The sequence below is a fragment of the Trachurus japonicus genome, chromosome 5 (genome assembly GCF_045865225.1).
Source record: "Trachurus japonicus isolate A0001 chromosome 5, Traja_1.0".
Taxonomy (NCBI): domain Eukaryota; kingdom Metazoa; phylum Chordata; class Actinopteri; order Carangiformes; family Carangidae; genus Trachurus; species Trachurus japonicus.
In genome coordinates, this window is record NC_140911.1 from 32843528 (window position 1) to 32868819 (window position 25292).

General features: G+C 39.9%; 1 protein-coding gene across 1 annotated transcript in view; it reads right to left on the reverse strand.

Moving 5' to 3' along the window:
* Positions 1 to 1615: 1615 nt before the first annotated feature.
* The window catches only part of poc1a (POC1 centriolar protein A), a 35852-nt gene continuing 12175 nt past the window's right edge, over positions 1616 to 25292 (reverse strand). Inside the window, exons 10-11 of the mRNA XM_085777561.1 lie at positions 12866 to 13135; positions 1616 to 1821 (exon numbers count right to left, since the gene is read on the reverse strand). Coding sequence (XP_085633687.1) covers positions 1711 to 1821; positions 12866 to 13135 — 381 coding nt within the window. The 3' untranslated portion in view covers positions 1616 to 1710. The remainder of the gene's footprint in view (positions 1822 to 12865; positions 13136 to 25292) is intronic.

A 25292-nucleotide genomic window follows, 5' to 3' on the forward strand; every position in this document is an offset into this window, starting at 1 on the left:
TTATCTTTCAAACTGCAGTAATTACAAGCAGGCACCATGCACTCACTGGGCAAAGAAACTGAATGAGAACCAATGTGAAAAAAGCATTACATTACACTACTCTATGTTTAAGGATGAGTTTTTTTCACTGCCAACAACCAAAAAGTTTTCAGACATTTAAAAACAAGTCTGGTTTCCTATATACTGTTACTTTAATACTAAACCCCTGAAACATTTGGGTGTAAAGTTACTCAGAGTAAAGTAAATAGTAGATCTGCTGGGGACTATTTTCAGCTCTGGATTAACCTCCATTCCCTGCAGTGAGTAAGTATTTATTCAGGATGCACTAATCCAGGTTTTTCTTTACTAATACAGATTCATCAGCTCAGATCTGAGCACGTCTGCAGCGAGCTCGTTTTCCTAAATTCTAAATGATGTGTGTGTCACAGACATGGGTCCAAAGGCTGCTGGTGCACCCATCTGTGAAAAAACTGGTCACTCAAACTGTAACTAAATTAAAATAATTAAAAAGACACTGACAAAGACGTGGTATCTACTGTGGATGCATTACATGACTTCTTATCTGGCAGCACCAGTCTGTTGAACCCGTGCGTCTCTAGTAATTACCAGAGAAGGACAATGTAGGTAATAATGACTCAAAATAACCTACCGCCCCTGTGATAAAGGAACATGTCGCTAAGTGAAACGGTGTTGTTCAGTGATGTGTTTTGAAGGGATTTTGGAGGTCTAAGGCACATAGGAAGGATAATCACACTTCGGCTCCATAGTGCTTCTTAGGGACAAATTAGTTGTTGACTTTGGCCTTTAATAAGATGTTCTGACAGCAGGAAGAATATAGAATAGCACCAGATCAATACTTTAAAAACAAAGCACCAATTTGAACAAAGTTTCCTCATTTAAGACAGAGTAAAGGCACTGTGTTAGTTCTGCTGTGACTGTTTAGTTCATTTTATGGTAAATCTTTGGGGTAAATTTGACTTATAATGGAAGAAAAACAAACAAATCTTTGGGGTAAATTTGACTTATAATGGAAGAAAAACAAACAAAAAAAAAGAGAATCTGTGGGTAACGAAGTCAAAGCAGACTGATCATTAAAAAAAACCGTCTCTGTTTAAATGAGTTTTCTCAACGAGCCTCTATCTCAAGTTTCAAATGAATATTCTACTACTAAAACGATGACTGTGGCCCTGGACGTTTTAGTGTTGTGTGCACTCTGTGCTTTTTAAATGAGTAAGCGACTTACTGATGTCATTCTGCACACAGATAGAAAAAGACAAACATGTGCTGTGCATAGGCAAGTGCGAAGTCTATTGCATGTGTCTACACTTTGGCACAGGCAGCCATTATGTACGTACACACACGCATATACACACACACACACATATATATACACACACACACACAGGGTGACTAGTAGAAGCAGGTCCTTCGTCAGCAGAAAAGGGACTGCACTCTCAGCATTGTTGTAGAGGAACAACTTCTCTAATATTCACCTCCTTCACTTCTGATTTGTCTTTGTAAAATAACCAGACACAGTACATCAGCAGTAAGGCTCAGGGTGTGTTTAGTCCTGTCAGGAAAGTTGTTGGGGGACTGTGTGTGTGTGTGTGTAAGATGTCACATCCACAACAGTTTTTCTGAGTCTGTGGTGCTGATGTGTCCCCACTTTCCTTAAAAGCGCAGTTCCAGCTCTCTCCGACGCCGCCATCTTTACACGTCCTCTCGCCTCTGGAGATGCAGGCCAATCTCCATCTGATTCTCCAAACACTCCTTGAGCTTGTCCTCCGTCAGCGTCAGCCGCTGCTCTAAGATTGAGACGGTCTGGATGGAGGAGAGGAGAGGGGAGAGAGGAGGGGACAGTGGAGGAGAGGAACAAGACGGAGAAAGAAAAGGAGGGAGGAAGGAGATGGATGAGAGAGACAGAGCATGTTAGAGAGGGCTGCACAGCATCAGCCTGACAGTAATGACTATATAATGGCTGTGTTTGTGTGTGTGACAGAGGCAGCTTGTGTGTGTTTGAGACAGATGTTGTGCGTGCAAGACAATCCAGCTGATTATCGCGGAGAGATCTGCTGCCTGAGCTGAAAACAGCAGCCTCTGTGTCTGGCACGCACTCTCTCTTGTTCTCTCACTCACGTTTGCATAAAACACACTTGACGCGCACAAAGAATTCAAGAAAGTCGCTTTTCCGACACGGGACGCGCATGTGTGGGTAGGGGGAGATCACAGAGCGGGCGTACTTTTTCATCTCGGCATCCTCAGGCGGTGACAGGGGTTTGTTGTATATTTGAGCACTGTGTGCCATGTGCCTGCTCATCACAGGCGCCTCCAGGTGTGATTTCCACCGGAGATGCTGTCTGAATGAACAGATTACTGAGGATGGAGCCTCTTCCAGTTTTTATTACGTGGGAGCTTCAGCAGCCACACCGGGAGAATAAGACAATGAGCCTTTAATCATTGAAAACAAATGGTAAGAATGAGAGGATTCACGTCTAGATTATAGCTGCTGCGCAGCAATGGGTCGGGTCCGGGCTACTTTTGGGCAAATTTAGGCAATTCTGAGCAACAAACAGGAGAATAGGAAGACAAGACAGTTGTCCTCATAATGTCCAATTTGCATTAGTTGAGGATTGAACCCACAACCTCGGGAACCAAAGACCGTTGTAGCAGTTCAACAGTGGCAAAATGTCAGAAATTCAGTTATCTAAACAAAAATCTGATAATACATAAATTGCATCTTGACAGCATGGAAATGTTGGTGATTTGTTTTTAATGATAAGTGTTTTGCTTCATAAGAGAAAATCTGATTAAAAATTCCACTCTCACATTGGCTGCAGTTGTTCCCATGAGAGCAGAATTCAAAATGTTCTCAAAAATTCAGTTTTTGAGATAAAATTCTGATATTTGCCAAACTTCATCAACCATGACTCCAGAATATTGTCATTTTTTTTCAGGAAGTTTGAAAATGTATTTATCAAGAATTTGATGGTATATATTTACAGTAGTGTTTACAGTCAAACGTTTTCATGCACTGTAGGCTCAATTTTTGCTTAATCAAAAATCTGAGAAACAAGTTTTGTGGAGGACGGTCTGGAGATACTCTGTAGCAAGTTTGGTGTCAATTGAGCAAAAATTGTGGGAGGAGATACATTTTAAAAGTTTTACAGTTATTGAAAAAAACAGAGTGATGGACTTCATAATTTGTAATGAGTTTAAGTTGACAAAAGTTTCAGCAGTATTGAGGCTACATTGTGGTGAAGTTTCAAAACTTTAGCATCTACCGTTGGTTTGGTAGGAATTTTTAAAGTTTTTAAATTTAAACGCTTATTGTGCCCCCCCTAGGAGGGGGGGGCACATGTCCTTGGAGTTGAGTGAATCTGGCATGGGGTCGGATGTTTCTGTGAAGTTTGGTGAGTTTTCGCCCATGGGAAGTACAGTATGACTTCCTTGGAAGAAGAAGAAGAAGAAGAATTCCTAGGAATACAATAGTGTCCTGCCTTAGCTGCCCGGACCCTAATAAACTCATGCCTTCAGTAGGCCGGGGGATCGAACACATTACTGCAATTTTAAAATTTTGATCACTATCCTCCAATAATAGTCATTTAAGGATTTTTTAAAAAATGCTGGTACTGGTTTATTAATCATTTTAAAAGGTGCATTGTGTAGGAATTCCTCCCATCTAGCGTTGTGGTTGTATATCGCAAGCAACTCAATGGTATTTTTCATGCTGCATTCACGTGAAATTGGGCAGACGGACGACAGCCGCTGCACGTACTGGCATAAACAAGCCTCTATGTAAACAAGTGGTCCGTCAGCACGAGGAAAAACAATACCCGTGACAATATGTTGTCATGGCGATGTCGTATTGTTTACCTGACCCACGTTTTACCGGCTTTCTCACCACTTCTGTGACTAAAATGACATCTGGTTTGTTAGCGACGGCCGTCTGCCCGACTGCAGGTGAATGCAGCATCAGTGTAACGCTCCATTCCTCCTCACTGCGTTACCGCGGTGACTTTTCACAGACGCCACCTCGACCTGAGCCGACAGCTCCGATGTCTCCGCTGAGTTTACGTGGTTTCCTACCGTCACGCTGCCACTGAACGTAAAAACATGGAAACACAACATGGCAGCCAGCACCGAGCTTACCCGCTCCATGTTTATATGAATGATATGAACGGCTAATTCAGTTTGTTGATGGGGGCGATTACTGATTAATGAAAAACATACTTTTGAACGAAATAATCAATTTTCGTGAAAAGATAACAGGAGAAGTTACACAATGTCCCTTTAAGGCCTATTTTTTGTATGCTTGAAGAATATAAAAGGAGTCAGTTCCTTAGATGTTTCAGTGGAAGTCAGGGCGAAGCACCTTCAATAGAAGGAATTGAGATCATGGTGGTTTTTACTGAGAAATCAGATCTCATTTCCAGGAAAAGAAAATACAGGTGCAATTTTCAACGTGCTGGTCTGCTCCTGAGTGGTTGCAATCGATTTTCTTTTATTATTTTATCTTAGAATAACAATGAATGTGCAACATTCAACAAATTATTATGCTTAATGTGAAAAGAGCCACTTGTAGTGATGAACTCGACCAGTCTGATCATTCATATATAATTGAGAATATTTGGAAGTGTAAAACAGAAACTATAACATTCTCCAAAGCCTTTCATGAAACACGTATGCATACATTCCAACCTTGAATAGCTTTTAGGCTAGGCTGTAATTTTGACATTCTGCTTATTACTGTATATGCTGTTGGGATTCATAGCTGCAGGAGTGATTGCAGATCAGCATTCAACAGATGGAGCAGCTGTATGATGTTATGGCAGCTCGCCTCACTGTCGCTGCAGCACTGACAACATAAGGTGAAGACTATGTATATGTTCATATATGACAACTTGGACGTAAAACTAATCATAGAATCAAACGATTGTCTGTTTTTTCCACTGTAAATATGTAAAAGTAATTGTTATACTACAACTTCTTATTATAGTAAATGTCATTTTATATAAGGATTCTGCTTTGATAATAATTGATGATGAGAAATCCCATGTATTGTAAAATAGCAATTCATTTTGTGATCATGAAAATTCTTACTCTACATTTACCATAACAAGAACATAAATTCAGCCTAACACAGGCCACTTTTTTCAACTCTAATTAAAAATCTGGTTTTGTTGTCTGTGTTAATTTATTTCTTCAATTGTCCTCTTTAGTTTCTGTTATCAAAATATTCTAACTGCACTGAAAAATAATTTGTCTATTATTTTTGGTCTGGTTTCATTTTAAATAAATTAAAACAAAGCACTTTCATCGTCTGCTGTGTTTGAAAATCCTTCACAGATAAACAATGAGACTTGTAAACTATGTTTGTTTAAGAATAGTGAAATCTAGCACAGAGGATCAAAACCATGTAAGCGGAATGCAAAAAGTAAAAATATGTCAGTGATGATGACAAACTTGAGTTCTGGGAAACAGTAATAGAAAACTCACTGCAAAAAGATGACAGTAATTTCAATGAGTCGCCTTCCCGAAAGTGGCAACAGTTTCCTCTGCATCTCTGACATAACTATTTACTGAGCTAATGTTGCCTAGTGACAAACACGGCCCCGGCTAGTGAGCGGTTTTGGATAGTCCTGTTTGGCAACAAAAATTTGGTTTTAGGCAGGAACAATCTAACAGTAAATATGTCAAGCCTTGACAGATGAGACTCACTAGATTTGGGTCAGTGAGAGGAAGATATGTCAACATGTCTCGACCTGTAATTTTATGTGTCTCTTTGTGCCAGGGAGTGTAATTTTGAAATTGCTAGAAAGCAGCACAAAGATGAGTCAGTCCTGGAGCATTTATTAAAATATAACCAGCTGTGTGTGAAACGCTGGCTGTGATGGAGAGATGGACGGACGTGACCTCAGCCAGAGGTCATCTCTCACAGGCTTTCAGGTGTAAACTGTCTCATTGAAAAATAACCCGACAATGAGTGATTTACAGTCAGTAGCTATAGGACTATTACATGATATAACATGATCTTAACAGAGCACTTTCTTTCTATCTCTTCTGTTTCATTTCTGTTCTTGGACGTCACTTTCATGATCATCTAATGGTGACCTGATACAATCAGGGAACAGTTTATTAAAGTATAATCAACTGAAAATAATCATAGTGGGACAGACACTCATTCACATTAATCTATTTTTAAAAAAAATAAAGATTACCATAGATATCATGGATTAAAAATGACCTGCAGAAATTCTACAGATCTAGACTGAGGCATGGGTTAAGCCGAGGCCTTGAACTGTTTGATCCATTGAAATAACAGACAAATAAAGAATAAGGGTAATATCGCAATTGCAAAAGAGTAGAAGAGAGTTGAAGTCAGACAGCGAACACACAAACAATCCTCACATTGTACAACTGCTCTTCTTGCATTGTCATTGGTAATTTCAACCAAATTAACATCATAAACTTAACCAGATGTGTTCATTTTGACATTTATTGTACACGTGGACTTAGTCCTTTGTATTATATATATTATACTGTATATATACTTCTTACCTATCTTGTTTTTTATCCACTCTGTTTTCCCCCCACTATAAATTGCAAATTGTTGAGTGTACAGTAAGACAGTGTTTCCTCAGTGTGTGAATGCATGTGTATGTGAATGCATGCATGTGTAAATGTCCTTTCTGTTTATTACTTTTTATCATAAAGCACCTTGAGCTGCTTCTTGTATGAAAAGTGCTCTACAAATACAGTTTGATTGATTGAGGTGTAATTCACCAAACCAATTGATTCATCTCTCCTCTGTGAATGTGTAATGATTTGAGCGATGTATCTGGCAGGTCTCACACACACACACGTTCATTTGTACCTTTCATGGAGAGATAGATGCATAACACGATGTCCGGGCTAGCTCCTATTCTTTTCTATCTTAAGAACAAAGACAAACTGCCATCCATCCACTGTAGCTTTTACTAAAACAGTTTCTAGAAAGTTGAAACCCTTTATGATTTGAACAAAGTTAAACAATGATTACTTTGTAAGCAAAAGAAAAAACTATAGCTCCTGAAATTCCCAAGAGCCGTAGCCTGGTGGAACCTCAGTATCATCATAACTTGCTTTCTCAGCTCTCCCCTCGAAAATCATTCTCAAATTATTTTACCTGCTTGGTTTCACTGTATTAATTCCTCTCTATCCTGCTATTATTACAAACATGTCAACAACCCACAGCTCACCACATCTGTCAAGCTGTGACATTTAGCCCACGAACATTAAGGGCATGAAGTGAGCCACTGTTCATACTACTGAGAAAGGCCAAGGCAGGGTTTTTAATTAGCTTGGTTAATAATGTCAGTAGAAATCTGAATGACATGAAGTTACTTCTGTTACTGAACCCAGACGTTGTGTTTTTTACTTCAGCTCTCTACAGAATAATGTGATTATTAGAAATGACTGAAAAACCTTTAAACACAACAGAGCTTCTATGTTAATCTCATTATTCACTCTGTTCTTAACAGGACATGGACATGTAGTCATTTTCAAAGCCTACACGGAAAACATACACATGGCCGGGCATGAATAATCAGATATGTAATCGTGAAGGCATTGACAGAGATTGTTGAATCTCTAAGATAATCTCAAAGTTCCACATACACATCACACGCCGATGAGTTCAACAATGTGTGGGCGAGTGGTTCTTTCTTTTGGGTCATCAAGCTAAATAACATCTCCTGTTATTTCATGCATCACAGGAGAAAGGTCTTATATTTCCTCTTTCTCTCCCTCTCCTTGCCTGTCTCCGTTTTCTAGATCAATACTACCCTGTTTATCTTACCAACCTGATACGGTTACCCAGTGCTCAGTGCAGCCAGCTATTGGTGTTGGTCTGTGCACGATTCTGCATGTGTCCCCAGGCAGCGGCAACTATATACGGGCCTATAGTTTTCATCTGGAGTAGAAACCAAATCTTTATGCTCCTAAAAATAGAGTGAGCTGTTTTTCTTTTCTCTCCAGAACACATTATACTCTCCATCGCCCTGAGCATTACTGGCCTCTGTTACTAAGTCTCATAACTTTGGTATGATCCACTCTACAATAGTCAAAGGTCGACGAACTGGTGCTGGTGATAGGTGGCAGTCCTTTTTTTTCAATATCTAGCTAACTGATGTTTTAAATGTCTGTCTCTGTGTAATTATTTTAAAAAATACAAAAAAAAAATCCCTGACAGACTGATGTTGTGAAAAAAGTGTTAACAATCTGCATGTTTGGAAAACCACCAGCACAGCTGTAGCTTTGGACCAAGAATGTTAATACACATAACCAGACTGGCAGATAGCCAAATAGCCAGTCATTGGTTCAATGCCTCAGGCAAGAAGACATTAGCATGCTAATGTTAGCTTGTTAGCCCATAAACATGCTAAGACAGCTTGAAGGACAGGCTGTAAAAGATTTGGGGTTTATAGTTTCTGAAGGTTCTTGTCATGAATGCAAGCGTTTGGTAAGTGGAAATTTCCAGCTCTGTAATTGGTACTAGTGGGTGTGGCTTAAAAATCAACTTTTTTGCTCATGAATCACGATGCCTTTGAGTGATTAAACTCGCAGGAGAAATCCTACGCCTCTCCCGAACGTGCATACAGATGTTTGGGTTTTTTTATTATTTCACATGGATTATGTTAATTTAGTGATTTTCCTTCTTTACAGTAAATCGAAATAACTAGAGGGCCATTGTGAAGAAGTTTCGGTCTTAATAAAATTTATGAAATCAGAAAACTTTAGAAATTCTGCAGTTCCTCAAAGAGCAGTTTAGTGGTTTCTATGAATCTAAAACTTAAACCACAGAAACTGTGGCTATGAGGGAACATACCAAAACATGTTTCTTTCACTTTCTCCTGATGTTCCTTTCACCTACTGTATATTTATATTTATATCTACAGCTGCATCTACATATCCTCATTTAAGTTCAAGATAGTTGGGAGAATTCCATTAACTAACATAAGCTTAATGGTCTATTGAAGAAGAGAGGACCAACTTCATGTGACTTATTGAATGAAACAGTAAGAGATCAGTTCTTCATTCAAGATTTGTCATAATTGAGATGGAGAGAGTGGAAGAGGGGGATAAGTGTGGGGATTGCAGGCTTAGTCTGAGAGGACATGTAAGAGTGGTGAATTATAAGACAGAGGGAGATGGAAAAAATGGGTATGGGGCTGAGGATTGGTGGGTGTTGGGGTGGGGTGGTGGGGGGGGAGACAAGTGAAAAGCAGCCAACACAGCAAAGTGAGGCTTTGGAAGATTCAGCCTCACGTTGAATAATTCATCATCCTCCCTCACAGTCTCCTCGACTATTAGAGTTACAAAGAGGTGTAACAGTGAAAAATAATGCTGTGGAAAAGACTTATAAATGGAGCAGGCATATAGTGCAGAAATAAATAAAGCTATTTAGTCAGGCTAATTTCCAGTGGTTGGGCAGTATAGGACACCGTGTTCAATAGAAACCAGTATTACTAACTGTCATCCAGCTGTGTATGGAGCTGCAGATCAGGGGCCAGCGTTAGGTTGCGTTGGTATCAAATCTTGTACCCACTGTGCAATTTGTAGCATGTTTACATCAGACCTGAGATTCTTCAGTTTTACATCACATTAATTAGATAGGACCAAATTAAAGTAAATTAAAGGTGCCCTGTTAAGTTTTCTTATAAATAAACAAAGATGATCACATTTAAATGTACTGTGCTTAGTGCATTTCCATCCTTACTAAACATTCACAACTCTAAAACATTATAGCCATGAAAATGCTATAAAGTTATTGCAAAACCACAAGATGCTTTTTCTGTGGCAACATTGAGATGAATTATAGCTGTAGGCGTTACAAACTCACCTGTATAACATTTTTAAAGAAAACTCCATTTATACAACAACAGGTTTTTAACACTCAGTCTATTGACCTAACCTAGCAGAAACATCATCCATGTGTCCACCACTGATGTATGAAACCTAACAATGAAAGGCTCGATGGATAAAACCAGATGCAGACAGTCCATCTGGGATCAGGGCTTGGGTACAGTGGGCTTGAAAGAAAGAAGCTGGCATCACTACCTTGGGAGGGGTTGGCTAGCTACTCAGCTGCCCAGGGCCGATATTAAATGCTCCCACATGCTGGACTGCAGCTTGATCACGAGAGAAAGAGAAAACACATACACACTAGTTGGGTTTACATGGAGCCAAATATTCCAGTTAGAATTGGTTTAGATGTCCAAACCGAATGAAAATGCTCCATATAAACACCTCAGAATAAACAGGCCCGAACCGAATGAAATTTCATTCGGTTTCACAGGGGTAGAATATTCCTTTTCCCAAAGCGACCGGAAGCAAAATTATTAAGTAAACGGTGAAACTGAATGTTGTCTGGTCGCGTTCTTTCTGCGCATGCTCTGTCTTGATGTAAATGCATAGAGATATTTCTTCACTTGCAAATGACTAAAAGTGTCAAAAAAAATGAACTGTGCTCATCACCAGTGGATCTCCATCTTTGATCAGGCACGTGATATTTTGATCAATCTGTGCTAGGGTTCTGAAAATTAAAGAGGAACTATGTAAGTCCAGTCGCTCTTCCGCTGTTTTGCTAACCACCCTCCGGACCATGTGCATTTGCTTATAACGAAGCCGGCGAGAAATCAATCACTAGAGCGGTAGATAACGTTATATATTCTATATGATGTTATGGGGTGTATATTTGTGTAGTTTAATCTGCCATAAAAAAGAGAAGAGAGCTGGGACACCGGGGCGGCAGCCCCGATGTTGCAAAGTTGTTTTTCAACCAAAAGATGCGATAAGTGACACACACGACGCACGTGGAAGGCAGAGTGCCTCCATTCTCCCACGTAACATGTTAAGCCATTTATCAAACCATCACAAATACTCCACAACTGTTAAATTAAGGTAAAAATGTAGCATAGTTAAGCTACAAATCCTGCATAGTTCCTCTTTAAAAAAACAGACTTGGCCCAACCCATGGGTATTGAAGACAAGACATCACGCCGCCCTAAAATCGACCATCATTCAGAATGATTTGAATCAGAATGGAAAAAAAGTCTGCATGTAAATACTGACTGACACACATACAGAAGAGTTTCTGCAGCTCTGCATGGCCATTAAACATGTACACTTACTAGCAGTAAGTGAGGCAGTGTGCCTCCAGTGCTCATGTATGAATGATGTGCACATTCACAACCTCCAGCTTAAACCCTGCACCACACACAAATACACCTCTCCTCCTTACCCCTCGTCTCTTCAGCTTCTTCTTTTCATTCTCAGAACTGTTTCTCTTCATCTACCCAACAACAATTTGCCTTATTTCACTGTCATCTTAGAGAAATAACTTGTTGCTTTTGTACAGTAAATGTATCTCTGAACAAGTCCTTCACTACTGTGGTATTCGTACAAAGGAAGATAAAAAGAAAAGCTATGACTGTGAATTGGTATAATATAAAATGCACATACCAGCAGTTCAATAGAGCACAAACAGTGCAAGAAGTGGTTGGCATTATGCGAGCACAGGTTCTTAAATGTTGCCCTAAGATTAGACATCTGAGAACTGTTTCTGGCAAAACATTGCACATCTGGTGAGTCATTATTTGGTGATTCTTTTAACAAGCTCAAACACAATACTTGAACGAAATGTGCAGCAATTACATGATAATGGTAAATAATGTAATGGCAAACAACTTTAATTAAATCCTACCCCAGCTGGTATACAATTTTGGATTGCTATTGAAAACAAAACTTTATGTGATTATACCAGGAATGCATCAAGTATAAAATAAATGGCCTGTTCTTTGATGTAACTGCAGCTGAACCATTAAAATAAAACCCCTAATAACAACAATAACACAAACATGTAGTACATTCACTGTATTTAACATTTGCAACCCTCACTGACAGAAGTCGCAAGTCATTCGATGTTACTCTATACTGGACAGGGCAGTCAACCAAAGGCCTTAATTAAATTCAATCTCCCTTTAATGCACCGACAGCGGAGGCGGAAATATTTTTGCTGCAATCTAAAACATTTATTTGACATATCCGTCCAGTATCAACCACTGACCACAACAAGGAAGCTAAACGAAATCACACAAAACACGTAAAAAGGATAAGCTGAACTGATAAGAGGCAGACCTTCGGGTCTGAACTGTTTTTTGTTGAAGGGCCTATTTTTAGTTGTGCAGCCTCTGGTTTGGTCTGGCTTCAAACTGAGTCTGGCCTTCACCAGCCACGAACCCACTCACTTTGAGAGAAGAGCCTGACCAAGCACAGCCAGCACGGTGTGTATATATATATATATATTGATATGAATGATGGATAAAATCGAGATTGGATCGTGTTAACTAGGTGACTCATATGTCTCCCTGGCTTAGACCATGATATTAATATAATTAGCATGCTATTATATACCTACATGATTATAGATGAACTAAGGAAAAAAGTCAATGTATAAAATGATGTGGCGATAACCAAAGCACCTGAAGGACATCACTATGCATGTGCTACAAGTAAAAAATGATTTATGTGCAAATGTTAATGATACTTACCACAGGTGTAATGAAATAATAAAGTGTTATTTTAGATATAAGGAGTAAAATCTATCAAGGACACACACATTTGTGTAGAATCAATACGGTAGTACAAAACACAGTGGAAAAGGTTGTTTTTTTCTTTTGTGTGTGTGTCTGTGTTGTTGAAACCATTTCAGGCCCACAGGTTGAAGAATAAAGGAACCTTTTGTTCTGAACAGTGTGAGTGGGAGGCACAGCCAAAGTACGGTGCATGCTGTTAGCCATGAAAGATTAGCACATCTTCTGCTCACCTGAGTGAGAATATCCAGTTGACCTATGATGTGTTCCAGGGTGCTGGCGAGACCAGGGGCGACGCCTCCATCTGAAGTCTGGGACTGGGACGAGTGCTGTGGTAAACCCTGGGTCTGCGGCTGATGGGTGGTGGAGGAACTGCTGCTGGGGTTTCTGTAGGTGTGGGAATGTGTTGCCGCTCTGCTGTGACTGCCACTTCCACTGCTGCTCTGAGTGTGGGCAGCAGTGTGGTAGTCCTGTCTGTTAAAAGCTTCTGATGGGTCAGAGGTCTGGAAACGGAGAAAAGGGAGAGTGGAGCTGTTAAAAAAAATCATATGGTGCCTAATGCATTTTACATATACAGTTCACTGTATTGATATAAAAACCTTTCATTCGTAGACGAGTGGGTCATCAGTACAGAACTGTATCATGCAACATAGAAGATGCAATACAACTCCTGTAGAAGGATTTGAATGCACGCATGTATTTGTCTGAAAAATTGGTTCACGCATTCATTTCTAGCTGTTTAGATTACTGCAATGCTCTTTTCTCCAGATTAACAAATCAATCACAGAACAAACTTCGACTCATTCAAAATGCTGCAGACAGAATTCTAACAAAAACAATAAGGTACGAACACATCACTCCAGTTTTAAAGTCTCTCCATTGGCTCCCAGTTAAATACTTTTAAGATCTTACTTGTTGTTTTTAAATCTCTTAATGGTGCTGCCCCTCCATATGTTTCTGACATGCTCACTCAGTATACACCAGACAGATATCTTCATGTAAATATCTCTTCAATACCACGCATACATTCAAATTCATCTCAAGGAGCTTTTTCCTTCAAAAAGGAAATCTTTATACCACAGCCTTCTCAATTTATAATTACTGACATGTATTGTTTATTTTCATGTATTTATTCTATGTATGCTCTTTTCTTTCTCTCTCCTCTTGTCTCCAAATGAAAAGCACTTTGAGTTACCATGTATGAAAATAGCTTTACAAATAAAGTTATTATTATTATTATGTTTGTCTTAACACGTTGGCTTTTGTACATGTATTGCCATCTTGCTTTTATCCTGAAGCACATTGAGTTTATGCTCGCCATATGAAATGTGCTATGTACGTAAATAAAATTGACATTGACATTGACAGCTTTCATTTCATTTCAACTTCAAAAACAGAAAGCTACATTTCCATGTGAAATGTTAAATGTGGGAGGTGAAAACTAGTTTGGAGTTACATGGCGACCAAAAGCACAGGAATCACTTTACAGACAGGGGGAAGAATGGATTTCACTGAACAGTTTCAGAAACTGAAATAGAAAGGTCAGGACAAACAAATCTCAAAATCTACCAGGACCTAAGTTGAGAAACATAAGCTGAAACCTGTTACTGTACCTCCACCGTCCCCTGACCAAAAAAAAAAAAATCTGTGGGTAGATCAGAAACATGCTGTCTGTGCAAAAGAGCCTAAAAATATAGCACAACTTGAAGTGATTACAAAGAAAGAGTGGGCGGGTTAAAGAGCGTTTGCAAACTGTGATATCTGCCAAAGCGCCGACTTAGCAAAGTGCCCAAACTTTTGCATAGGGTGATATTCCTGTTAGAATGACTGAAATGCCTTTTACGTATTTTTGACGTTTAATAAATCTACTCTTTAAAAGTAGATTAAAACTAGACTAAAACATTGAATCAATGTAGTTATTTATTTATACAATAAACCAGAAGAATTAGTACTTAGTAACTGTTAAACCCTGACAATTACATCTCAATTACACAGACCAAGGTGCTGAATTAAATAATCAATTAATCGCAATACACTACATAAGGGATGCCCTAAATGATCGGCCCCTGTTCATTATCGGCCATTATTTCTAAATCACGGCTCATCTTAAAACTACCTATGGTGTAGTATGCGGTCAATGCTGCTTTGTGTGTGTAGTGTAACCCATATTTAGCCCATAATATAATTATCACCAGCAATCTTTTTATATCATCGCATGGGCCACACATTTTGCTCGGAACATCACCAGGCTCTTTTTACGGGCTGAACGTGTGGGTGATACCACAAACATTTGTGACTCAAATGTTTTTCTGAGCAGTTAACACCATCTCTTGCTGCACTTTGCACGAAAATTCTCGTTGCTTTTATTGAGCGTGTATGGTCAGGGATGAATCAAATGTGGAGTTCTGGTGTGTTGTGGTAAGAATATTCATTTCGTTTTATGGCTATTGTCAGCATCATAAAGAACATGTGGACAAAAAGTCTCTCATTAAATTATCATGCATTTGTGTTGTGTCAGAAAATGTGGGTTCATGAAAAAAAGAAACACAGGTTTTTCTTTTGAGAGAATGAGCTATGATTTTGTTTTGCTTAAGAAAGTTAAAAAATATTCACTGTAGATGGAACCAATCAACATTAACTTTGCTTGAATGGGCTGTGTTTTAGTAAAGGAACCTGTTAGACTGACTTCAGAAGGGATTCAATGAGTAAAAGACGGAAACTGTTGAATCTCTTTCTCACACACACACGCGCCACTCAGTCTGCCTGTGTTGTGATTAATTCAATGAGACATAAACACATGGAGGTCTGTGACCACATCTCTCCGTTGCCATGTCTATGTGACTAAAAGCTGTGTGCACACATCTATAGGTTCCCTCATATTTCTGTCCGTCCCTGCAGACCTCCGTCTACTTGTTGTGAGGACTGGTGGGTGAGTGTCCTGTGCGTGTGTGCGTCTGTTCCAGGGTGACATCTCTTCTGCATCTCAGCGAGGGACGCGACAACTGTTTTACTCATCAGCACACAACAGGAAATCAATTCACACTCAGCTAAACATGTTCAAGACTGGAGTGTCAAACTGTGTCTCTCTGAAATGAAGCCAGATGAGCGCAGTTGCCAGCTGTCGCCTGGCTCCACGCATTTGTCACAGACAGAGGTAACACATACTGCCACAATCAAAGGGGCGGTGATTCCCAGCAGGCATGTACACAGCATGATGGCATGCTCCTTGACAGGTCATATCATTTTTTTATGAAGCTTTAAAAGTTGTGAAAAAAATCCCAAATTGCATCATTTATCATGGTGGGAGACTGTAACATCAGAAAGTACCGTCAGACTTTCAACTCTCCGATGGTCCTTGAACTAATCGCGTGTAACATATCCTTACATCAGAAAAAAAAAGACTTAAAGGGATACTACACCCAAAATCAATAATTCACCAATTTTCTACTCACCGTCATGCCAAGGAAGGGTTTGGAGAAATTTCTGAGTCACCAAAATGCTTTTGGAGTTCCAGTATCCTGAAGCCGCGGCATGAAAAAGTTGCTGCAAGATGTTCGTTCGTCGTTGTAAACCATTGGATGTATGATGTAAACACGGAAGAACATCTCGCGCAGCCACTGGGAGCTACTGCTACAACAAGGCTAAAGACAGAGATCAAATGAATTTTTTCCAAACGACTTTTTCATGTCGTGGCTTCAGGACACTTGGGTCAGTACAGACGAGCAGTATGGAGGTATCTGGATGTTTCGTAGCGAACTCTGTCCACCGCCATTATATGAAAATCCGTTGTCAGCCGGACCCCCCCTGGAACTCCAAAAGCGTTTTGATACCTCCGAACCCTTCCTTGGCATGATGGTGAATACCGTACTTTCCGGACTATAGAGCGCACCTGAATAGCCGCATCAGCTAAATTTTAAAAGAAGGCTGCAATTGAATATAAGCTGCAGGTTTTCACATTGTGACATGAGATATTTACACAGAAAGACAGTATGGAACTGTGCAAGTCTGCTCGCTTTTCCGCTGTTTTGGTTACGCTCCTCTCGCCCATGTGCATGTTTACAATGAAGCCGGTGAAAAATCAATAAATGGAGCTGTGGAAAACGTTACCTAACATATACCATGTTACGGCGCGTGTGTTTGTGTTGTCTTAACCGTCATGAACAAAAGATGACGGGTTACGGAGCGTGCTTGTGTGCGGTGTGCAGAGACGAGAGCTGGGACACCGGGGCGGGCGAAAAAAGTAGCGGCTTATAGTCGGGAAAGTACGGGTAGATGATTGATTGATGAATTATCGATTTTGGGTGAAGTATCCCTTGAATTTTCAGCATTAGTGCTAGTGTGTCTGTCTGCACACTGAAGGATACTGCAAATAGTGAGAAAAATACACCTCTTGCCAACCAACATTATTGCATCCACCCTTTATCAAATTTGAAATTGTAATTATTGTAGTCATATAATTGGATCACCTTTTCATCTTATGCGTTTCTTTCTCAGATTGAGTGAATGAGGCAGAATACTCTTTGAACAGAAACTATGCAAATGATTCCACTGTGCCTTAATTACGGTAGACATTGTGTATTAGAACAGTTGGGTGAATTGTGAAACTGCATTAGTGGGTAGTAAGAAGTAGAGACTGCCCTGAACCTGAATGTCCAAAATAGTTGCTATAGATGTTGTCGGCAAAAGAGAATATACGTATGATCTCACTTGACCTCACCACTATTGTAAATGAAGGAATCTCAATGATGGTCTGGGTTTGAATAAATAAAGAATAAAATTAGAAAAATAATTTGCATTTAACAGAACTGTGTAGCCACAATATCAAAAGTTATATTGAGTTATATTCTACTTTTAGCAAATCTACAATAATGATCTTTTGTTAGTGGTTTTCCAAAGTCATGGGGAGAGAGAGAGAATGAGAGAGATGGAGAGATAGAGAAAATGAGAGGGAGTGGGGGAGAGAGAGAGACAATAGTGCAGTTCTGCTGAGCCTACAAGCTCCACCAAGACTGGATTAACTCTTGTTGAGAGTACGACTTAAAGCTTTGTATTAAAACAGCTGCTTAAACACACAGACACCAAGCACCAATCCCCACATTTACACACATCCCCGTGCAGAAAACCAGAGGCACAACACATGGGCACTGGTGTCCGACCCACACACATACAACCACATACACAGGGTTCGTCCTTATGTGCTTTGAAAAAAGGAAGTGGGTGAAGGTGTCTGAAAAGTCAGTAAATTAGCAGCACTTGTTGGTGTATTTGTTGTTCATGTTAAATCATTCTGAAAGAATACTGACTAATGGTGTATGATGTAACCTTACGTCTCAGTCACATGGCAGGAGGTTGACCAGCCTCATCACCAAGTCACTCAGTCATGTAAGCAAATAAATATTTCAAGAATATTCTAAAAATGTTTTATTTTATAAGATAGGCAGTTTTTTCACATCAGTTCCTGTTGCTGACAGCTTTTTCAGCTCCTACACAAAAAAAACTGCAGACATCACTTGTTAGAGCTTTTTTTGACTGCATGATTAACGATCAGTATTGTATTGTGTTATCATCGCTAAACTGCCTGATTATATAGTATCCTTTGCAATGCGCTGTGTACATTGTGATGTCGGCGCTAAAACAATATATTGCTTTGCAAACTCGACATGTCCCGAATTGTCGTATAGTCTTAACGCGGAGCCAAGGAAAACCCTGATACGCTAAAGTGTGCACACATGCTCAGGCAAACACAGCGCACACAGTAACCACCCTCCTAATGAATCACCTGGAGTGGAAAAACCAACAGTGGAAAATTTCCTGAGGCCCAAATTAAACTCTTAGTCTGACACAGCGAGCCATCAATACACCCTGCAAGCTGCATGCAAAAACCATTCATCGCACACTACACACCTTCACACGCAGAGTGGGTCGCCCATAAGAAAGTGAAGAGAAATGAAACAAGCATATGAAGCGTTACATGTAGAAATATGGGAAACTTAAAGTTAGTATGTGTGCTTCAGCAGCTGGTTCCTTCATCAAGTTTAGAACCAGATTAAAGACGAATCCACTGAAACACAACTGACACCTTCAAGACAATCAAGAATATTAAGATGTTTGGCTGATCTGAGCTGAGAAAAAGCTTCCTGCACTGTGACTCACAATGCAGCAGCAGGGTGATTTACTGATGGATGAAGGGCCACGTTCAGGTTCTATCTCATGTAACAACGACCATCTGCCAAGCTTAAATTCTTCCTGAATCTCTCCTGAACCTCCCCCAGCTTCAGAGGTGCTGCTGTTCGACCCTTACAAAGTGAACAGCGGCAAATGCACGGGTAACATTTAAAAGACTGGTACAAGAAAAAGTACAAGTAATTTGATGTCTTATTAAACTAACTCCGCTAATTTATGGACCTCCGATCTTTTGAAACGCTGCATTTCATTGTGCACCTGTGCCAAGATTCCAGTGAGGAGAAACTGAGACCGAACAATGAACAGTACTGGTTCATTGTGTGAAAATCTTCCTCTTGTGCCTGAAATCTTAATGATATGTTAGTTTGTAAAAAAGTTAAGTTAAATAAACTGCTTCAATTGAACTAGTTTCTGTCTTCTGATATAAGAAAGTTTGGTTCAACAAACTGTACAGATCAATAAATGTACTATATTTTAATAAAATGGTGTCATGAGTACACCACTAATGTATAATAAAACAAAATGAGCTTGTTGATTGACATTTCCAATAGTTAACATTAAAAATCCATTCAGAAGTGCTCCACAAGTGCTACTGTGTGATTGTTGCATCTGGTGGACTGCAATGCAGATCAAGTGTAGTGACATTCACAAAAAAATAATATCTATTCATTTGCAATAGCAGTGTTGGACATAAAAAGTAACTATTGGATATTTACTCCAAATCTTTTGACCTATCAAACTCTACTGTAGCATTAGTGGGAATGTTACACTCATTACTGGAGGAAACGGTGTGGATCTAGTACGTAGTAGTACAGTGTGTGTTGACACCAGCTGTGGCTATTTAACAGGCTCAGGGCTTTTAATTGGCTGTTTAAGAGTAATGTCTGTGTTTTACTTTAAATTCATACCAATCATCCCGACCCGCCTTGTCTTTCACATTACACAGATGGCGTAGCTGGCCGTAGTAGAGCGTGTTGTGCTACTACAGTATCAAGGGAGTCTTTTAATGTGACGGCGATTGAACAAAAAAGTTCAGTGAAGATCAACATTTGACTTGCTCGAAATTTTCATTGTGGGGTCTACACCAGCGTCACGTCCACTTAGCACGCAGGATATAGCAGCTTACTCGTTAGTGTGGTGTTGTGAATGGCTGCAGAAAGCGTACAGCTGCATGAACGGGCATCCGGTTGGCATCGAAAGCGTACAGCTTTAATTCATACTACTCTCAACTATTCATTCTCATTTTCCTCTTCTCTCTGGCTGCTTTTTGTTACATTTTTGTTCACTATTTAACTAACTAACTAACTTCTTTCTTTCATTTCCCCCTCTCTTTGCCAGTCTTTGCTTTGCAATTTTTATCCCAGTTTGTGCAAATTTCTCCTGATTCCAGGCTCTTTGGACGATGATGAGTCTTAAGTGTAACAAAGGTGAACAGGTGTCCGTTAATGGCTTTCATTTTCTCTCTTTTCATTATTCTCCTGCTGCTGCTCCCCCCCACCTGGTTTTTTTCTTCTTTCTTGGCTCCAGTGTGCTCATGTTGTCTAGCTCACTCACGTGCTCACCCTGCTTTCCCATATCCCCTACCTTTCACTCTCCCTCTCCCTGTTCCTTGCTGATGCTCTCTCGCTCCACTAGACCATTAGGCTCTCTTTAACTCCATTGCTATCTTGTCTTCAACACTCCCTTGTCACACCCCCTGCCTTTCCCTCTCTTGCCCACTCTCTATCCCCTGCTGTCAAACGCATTCGACTCCCGCTGTCAGAACAACACCACCTGCCTTTCCATACCAGCACCTTAAAGATGTACACACACACACACACACACACACACACACACACACACACACACACACACACACACACACACACACTGCAGACTACAGTACAATGCTGTGTCGTGTTGAATACATGCATGCTTGGTGGAGTGTCTCATTGCTGCAACTGCTGTTGCATCTTTAATTATGGAGAACGCTGGTAAAGTTCAGTATAGTGACAGCAGCCTATTGGCCCCTGTAAATGAATAAAATCATGGAAAAGCAGATAGAAGTTTGTGTAGCTGCCGCAGCCTCCGAACCCCCTCCTCACTCTCAAATCCACATCCTAAAGCTGAGCGATGCAGTGGTGTGTGTGTGTGTGTGTGTGTGTAGTATGTGTGTGTTGAGCTGTGAAGGGAGGCCTGCTGCGAGTGTGCAGCTCGTCTGTCTGCACACGTGAGTGGGAGAAAGACCCAGATGTGAAGCTAGAGACAGGAAGGGAGGAGGGGGGGAGTGGATGGAGGGATTAGGGTGGATGTGATCAGAGAGAGCTGATCTGCCTGTCAGCAATGGTTGGCACACACACGCACGCACACACATACATATACACACATAAAATGCCAATATATCTGTTTTCACAGAATGAAGCAGCAGGAAATCAAGGTTTGTTCAGTTCTGTTGAGCGGAGAGAGACAGCCCCGACTGAACCACACACACACTCAATCTTTAGCTGGAGAGACCTCATTTTAAAGCTGGCTTATTGTGTTTAACAAATAGGCCTACATGTTCCTGGTACAGCGCCCATCATTGGCAAATTATCATGGAGCTACGCATCCAAGTACATTAAAGGATCAGCACATCAAATTAGCTTCTTATGAATTCCCTGTGGATATGATTCTGAGAGGGCAGCACACATGGGAGGCCTTTGCCTCTGTATGAATAAGCACTGTATTAATGTCTCCTTGGTCACTTTCTTCATGATGAAGTGAATTATAGCCAAAGACACTTGGTGTAAAATACTGGATGTCTCATAAAGTCGATTCTCCTGAAAAATTGATCCTTAATTAGATCTGATTATTTCACAAGCACACAAAGTACAACATTTCCCATGAGCCTCTGCCACGATAGTGCTCTCGAAATCTAGTGGGAGCTGTAGTTGTTGCAAGCCGTACTGGACAATGAGGAATATTCCTGAGCGTAAAAAAACAAAGAAAAAGAGAAGGTTTATAACACGATCAATTTGTTGCAAAGTGTTTCCCGAAGTTTTTGTTCTTAGGGCTTTCACAATCTCATCATCAGTCGCAGCCTGAGGGCTGCTCTCATTCAAAGTCAATATCCACTCAAACACAGTCTAAATGTCCACAAGTGTTCTTGCTCGGCCCATTTTATCGAGGACACTTTGGGTGACGACCTGTGTGGATGTAAATTAGCCAAGTACCTAGGAGTGCTTTTTGAGCACAAAGCACAACTTATATGAAATCACTCCATTAAAGGATAATTACCGTTTTTTTTTACAATCTGGATCTTATTCTAGCATAAAAGACGATCATTTACTCACCCAGATAACTTTGGTGTCATTGTCATCTCCGACCGCTGCACGGCGCGGCTTGTTGCTACTGCTAATGCTATGGTTAGTTTCTGCGTGTTTGCGAATTGTCAGAACAAAATGAGCAGCTGGACGAAGTTCAGCTTCCACAGGCTTCCTCTCCGCAGCCTGGACTCACTAAAGCTCCGGCTAGTTGTGCTAAAAATTGACCCGAATGCCGAAGTGGAATGATTATGATCAGAATGAGCCAGGCAAAAAAATTGATTTGTCTTTTTTTTTCCAATTATGTACTAATGCAAAATGCCTACTTTGATACTTAGATTTTTTCAACCCTGTGCATATAGTTCATGATGAAACCAACCTAGAAGCCTGGCTCCTCATATGAATGTATTCACTTAATTTGCTGCAGGAACAGCTATTTTACTTTTTAGTTTAGAGAGTGTCTATCAATTTGGTGTGCTTAGTTGGTGTCGTTTTGTTACAAGATATAGTTTCATTGAGTATTTTAAGGCATTTCCTTCCCAAGACAAACTTTCAACTTGTAATAGCAATATAACAGGTTTCTGATATGAACCGAGGAAATATTCACTCTTCTGCATCTTTTTCTGAAGTGGGACACTGTCTGGTATTTGGTTGTATGAGTGTTAGTGGCTTTCCACAACTCCTTTCAAGGTTTCATTCAGCTATAGGACATCCTGTTTACTTACTCTGCCTCTCTGAAAATAAGTCAATTTATAACAGCACATTAGATCCACTTTTCCTATATTAGGGTACCTCTGTTCTTTCCCCCCTTTCCCTATAAACTCATAAAACCTTTGAATACTCTTTCCAAGAGAGAAGAAAATGAACACATTTATACGAGCTGGTAACATTTTTCTCTTCTCTGCTCTCAGGCGACACGTGTGGGAGACTTGCGGCAGTTTATGAGAGATGAAAGGGTCGGTATTAATAATAAATTATGAATGGATAAATTATACATGAAAAAGGAGAGTCTAGGAAGCTGGCACTTCCAGGTGCAGCTGTCACCATTATTTTAACTGTAATAACTAGCAGACAATAATTCATAAAAGATGATGAAAGACTTGTCAATTGGAACTATTTTAGATTAATGAGGTCTGTGTGTGCAAGTTTGTGCATGTGTGTGTGTGCACATACACTTCAGCTTTCAACAAACACAGTATTATTAGAACATTATTTACAATAGTTTTAGTATCAGTCAAAATATTTATTGGGTATTAGTAGAGATTAAGTCATGTGTCAATCACTTTAAACATGTAATTTGTATGACGTGCTGGGTGGTAGGTTTGGATATGATGCCTGCCACTGGCTAAGAAGCTTTCATGGTAAAAGTCACATGAGTAAAACGCTAACCTGTAGCAGCAACATCTCAAACACTACAAGGCGCCACCAAATGCAGACTGATGCAGAATATAACTTCACACCAAAGGATCCATTGGATTTGGCCACTTATTTAAAGATGTGGCCTTTGCCTTCATTATTTTTCAGCATTATGCATCCATTGTTCTGAATCTAGTTCACCAATCAACTACTTTGCATTCATTTAATCCAACTTCATTATTATGGCGATATCTTGAGACAGGATTACTCACCACATCCACCATTATAAAAGAAATTCTCAACCCACAGGAAAGACTGGGCAGCACATCTCATACTACATTTCACATCCCATTTTCCATATCACCTCTAAATCTTTAGAGGTTAAAAGAGATCCAAGGTCATGTTTTAGATGGTCCTTGGATATTACAATAACAACAAATCCATCAAATATAGTAAGATTAGCTGTAAATTGTGTTCTTCCTTTTTTCTTAAGTTCTGTTTTCCACTTGTGTTGAGGCTTCAGACATCTGCATTTATATAAAAAATAAAAAGAACCCAGTACTTCTCAAAAAAAAGAGAATACACTTCATGCATTGCACTAATCATCACTTTGCACATGAGCCAGCTGCCCATTTGATAATCACCCTTTGAGGCAAGTCTGTAATAAAGGCTGTCAAGTGGAAAATCTATCAAAATCAATTTACAATTCTGTATCACAGCAGCAAGAGAAAAAGAAATAGTCAGAAAAGAACCGCAAAGGGTCGACTGATGGCATTAAGAAAACAGGTGTTTAAAGGACATTAGAAGACATGCACTTTCATGTCAATTTCAGGAGATGTTAGAAATAATGGCGTCTTACATAGGCGATACTGCTTAAACCCTCACTTCAAAATACGTTTTCCCAGTATCTGGCCTATGTTCCTTTTTTTAACTGCTAGTTAGACCACAGGAAAATCTTCTGTAATCTTTTGTAATTTTGTGAAAAATCTCTTGGTACTAAGTGGTATGCAGAAATGCAAAAGAGTCTGACAACAAATGTGATATGAGAAATATATTAAAAGAAATGTACATTTGTTCCTTGCTGTTGTATTGTATTCATTTCAAGTCTAATCGTTCTCTGCCCTGTGGCCCTCAAGATTTGCTGATGACTCATTAGTCGTCCAAAATGTAAACTGACCTTAAAGTTTAAAGGCCTTGAGCTTCAGTAGCAGTTTAATGTCAGAGCTCCTCACATTTGTTGTTTGTGAGTCATTAAGTCTCAAGGAGACTACAGGCGCTATGGGTGGAAGTAAACTTGTGGCAGAGTGATCAATTAGGAGTAAGCAGAGACAGGACGGTTGTGTGTGTGTCTGTGTGTGGACCTTTGGCATGCCCTTGTTGATCTAAGTAACACTGTATCAGTCAAAGGGATTGAAATCCAAGCTGTTCCATGATGAGGTCGCCTGGTGAGGCTGTGACACTCTGCCTCCCCCAGATTTTAGGATTCTTGTTGTGAGGACATTTTGGTCAGTCCTCACAACTTCATATGATTGTTTGAAGATTAACATTTGGTTTAATACACACATACATACAGACATAAAATCAATCACCCACTCACCCACTCACTCTACACAGCCTGCTCTGAGTAGGAATGTCACACTTTGCTCCTGCACTTTTGATGTCTTTCCACAATGAAGTAGTATTTTTTATTTTGACACTTATTGAAGGTAAAGGGATTATTTTTGTTCCGTCTTTAGGCCGACAAGAGTCAGTCACAGTGAAAATGTTGATTGATAATGAAAATAATAATTAACTTCAGCCACAGCTCAACTTATTGTCACAAACTCCAATTACTAATAAT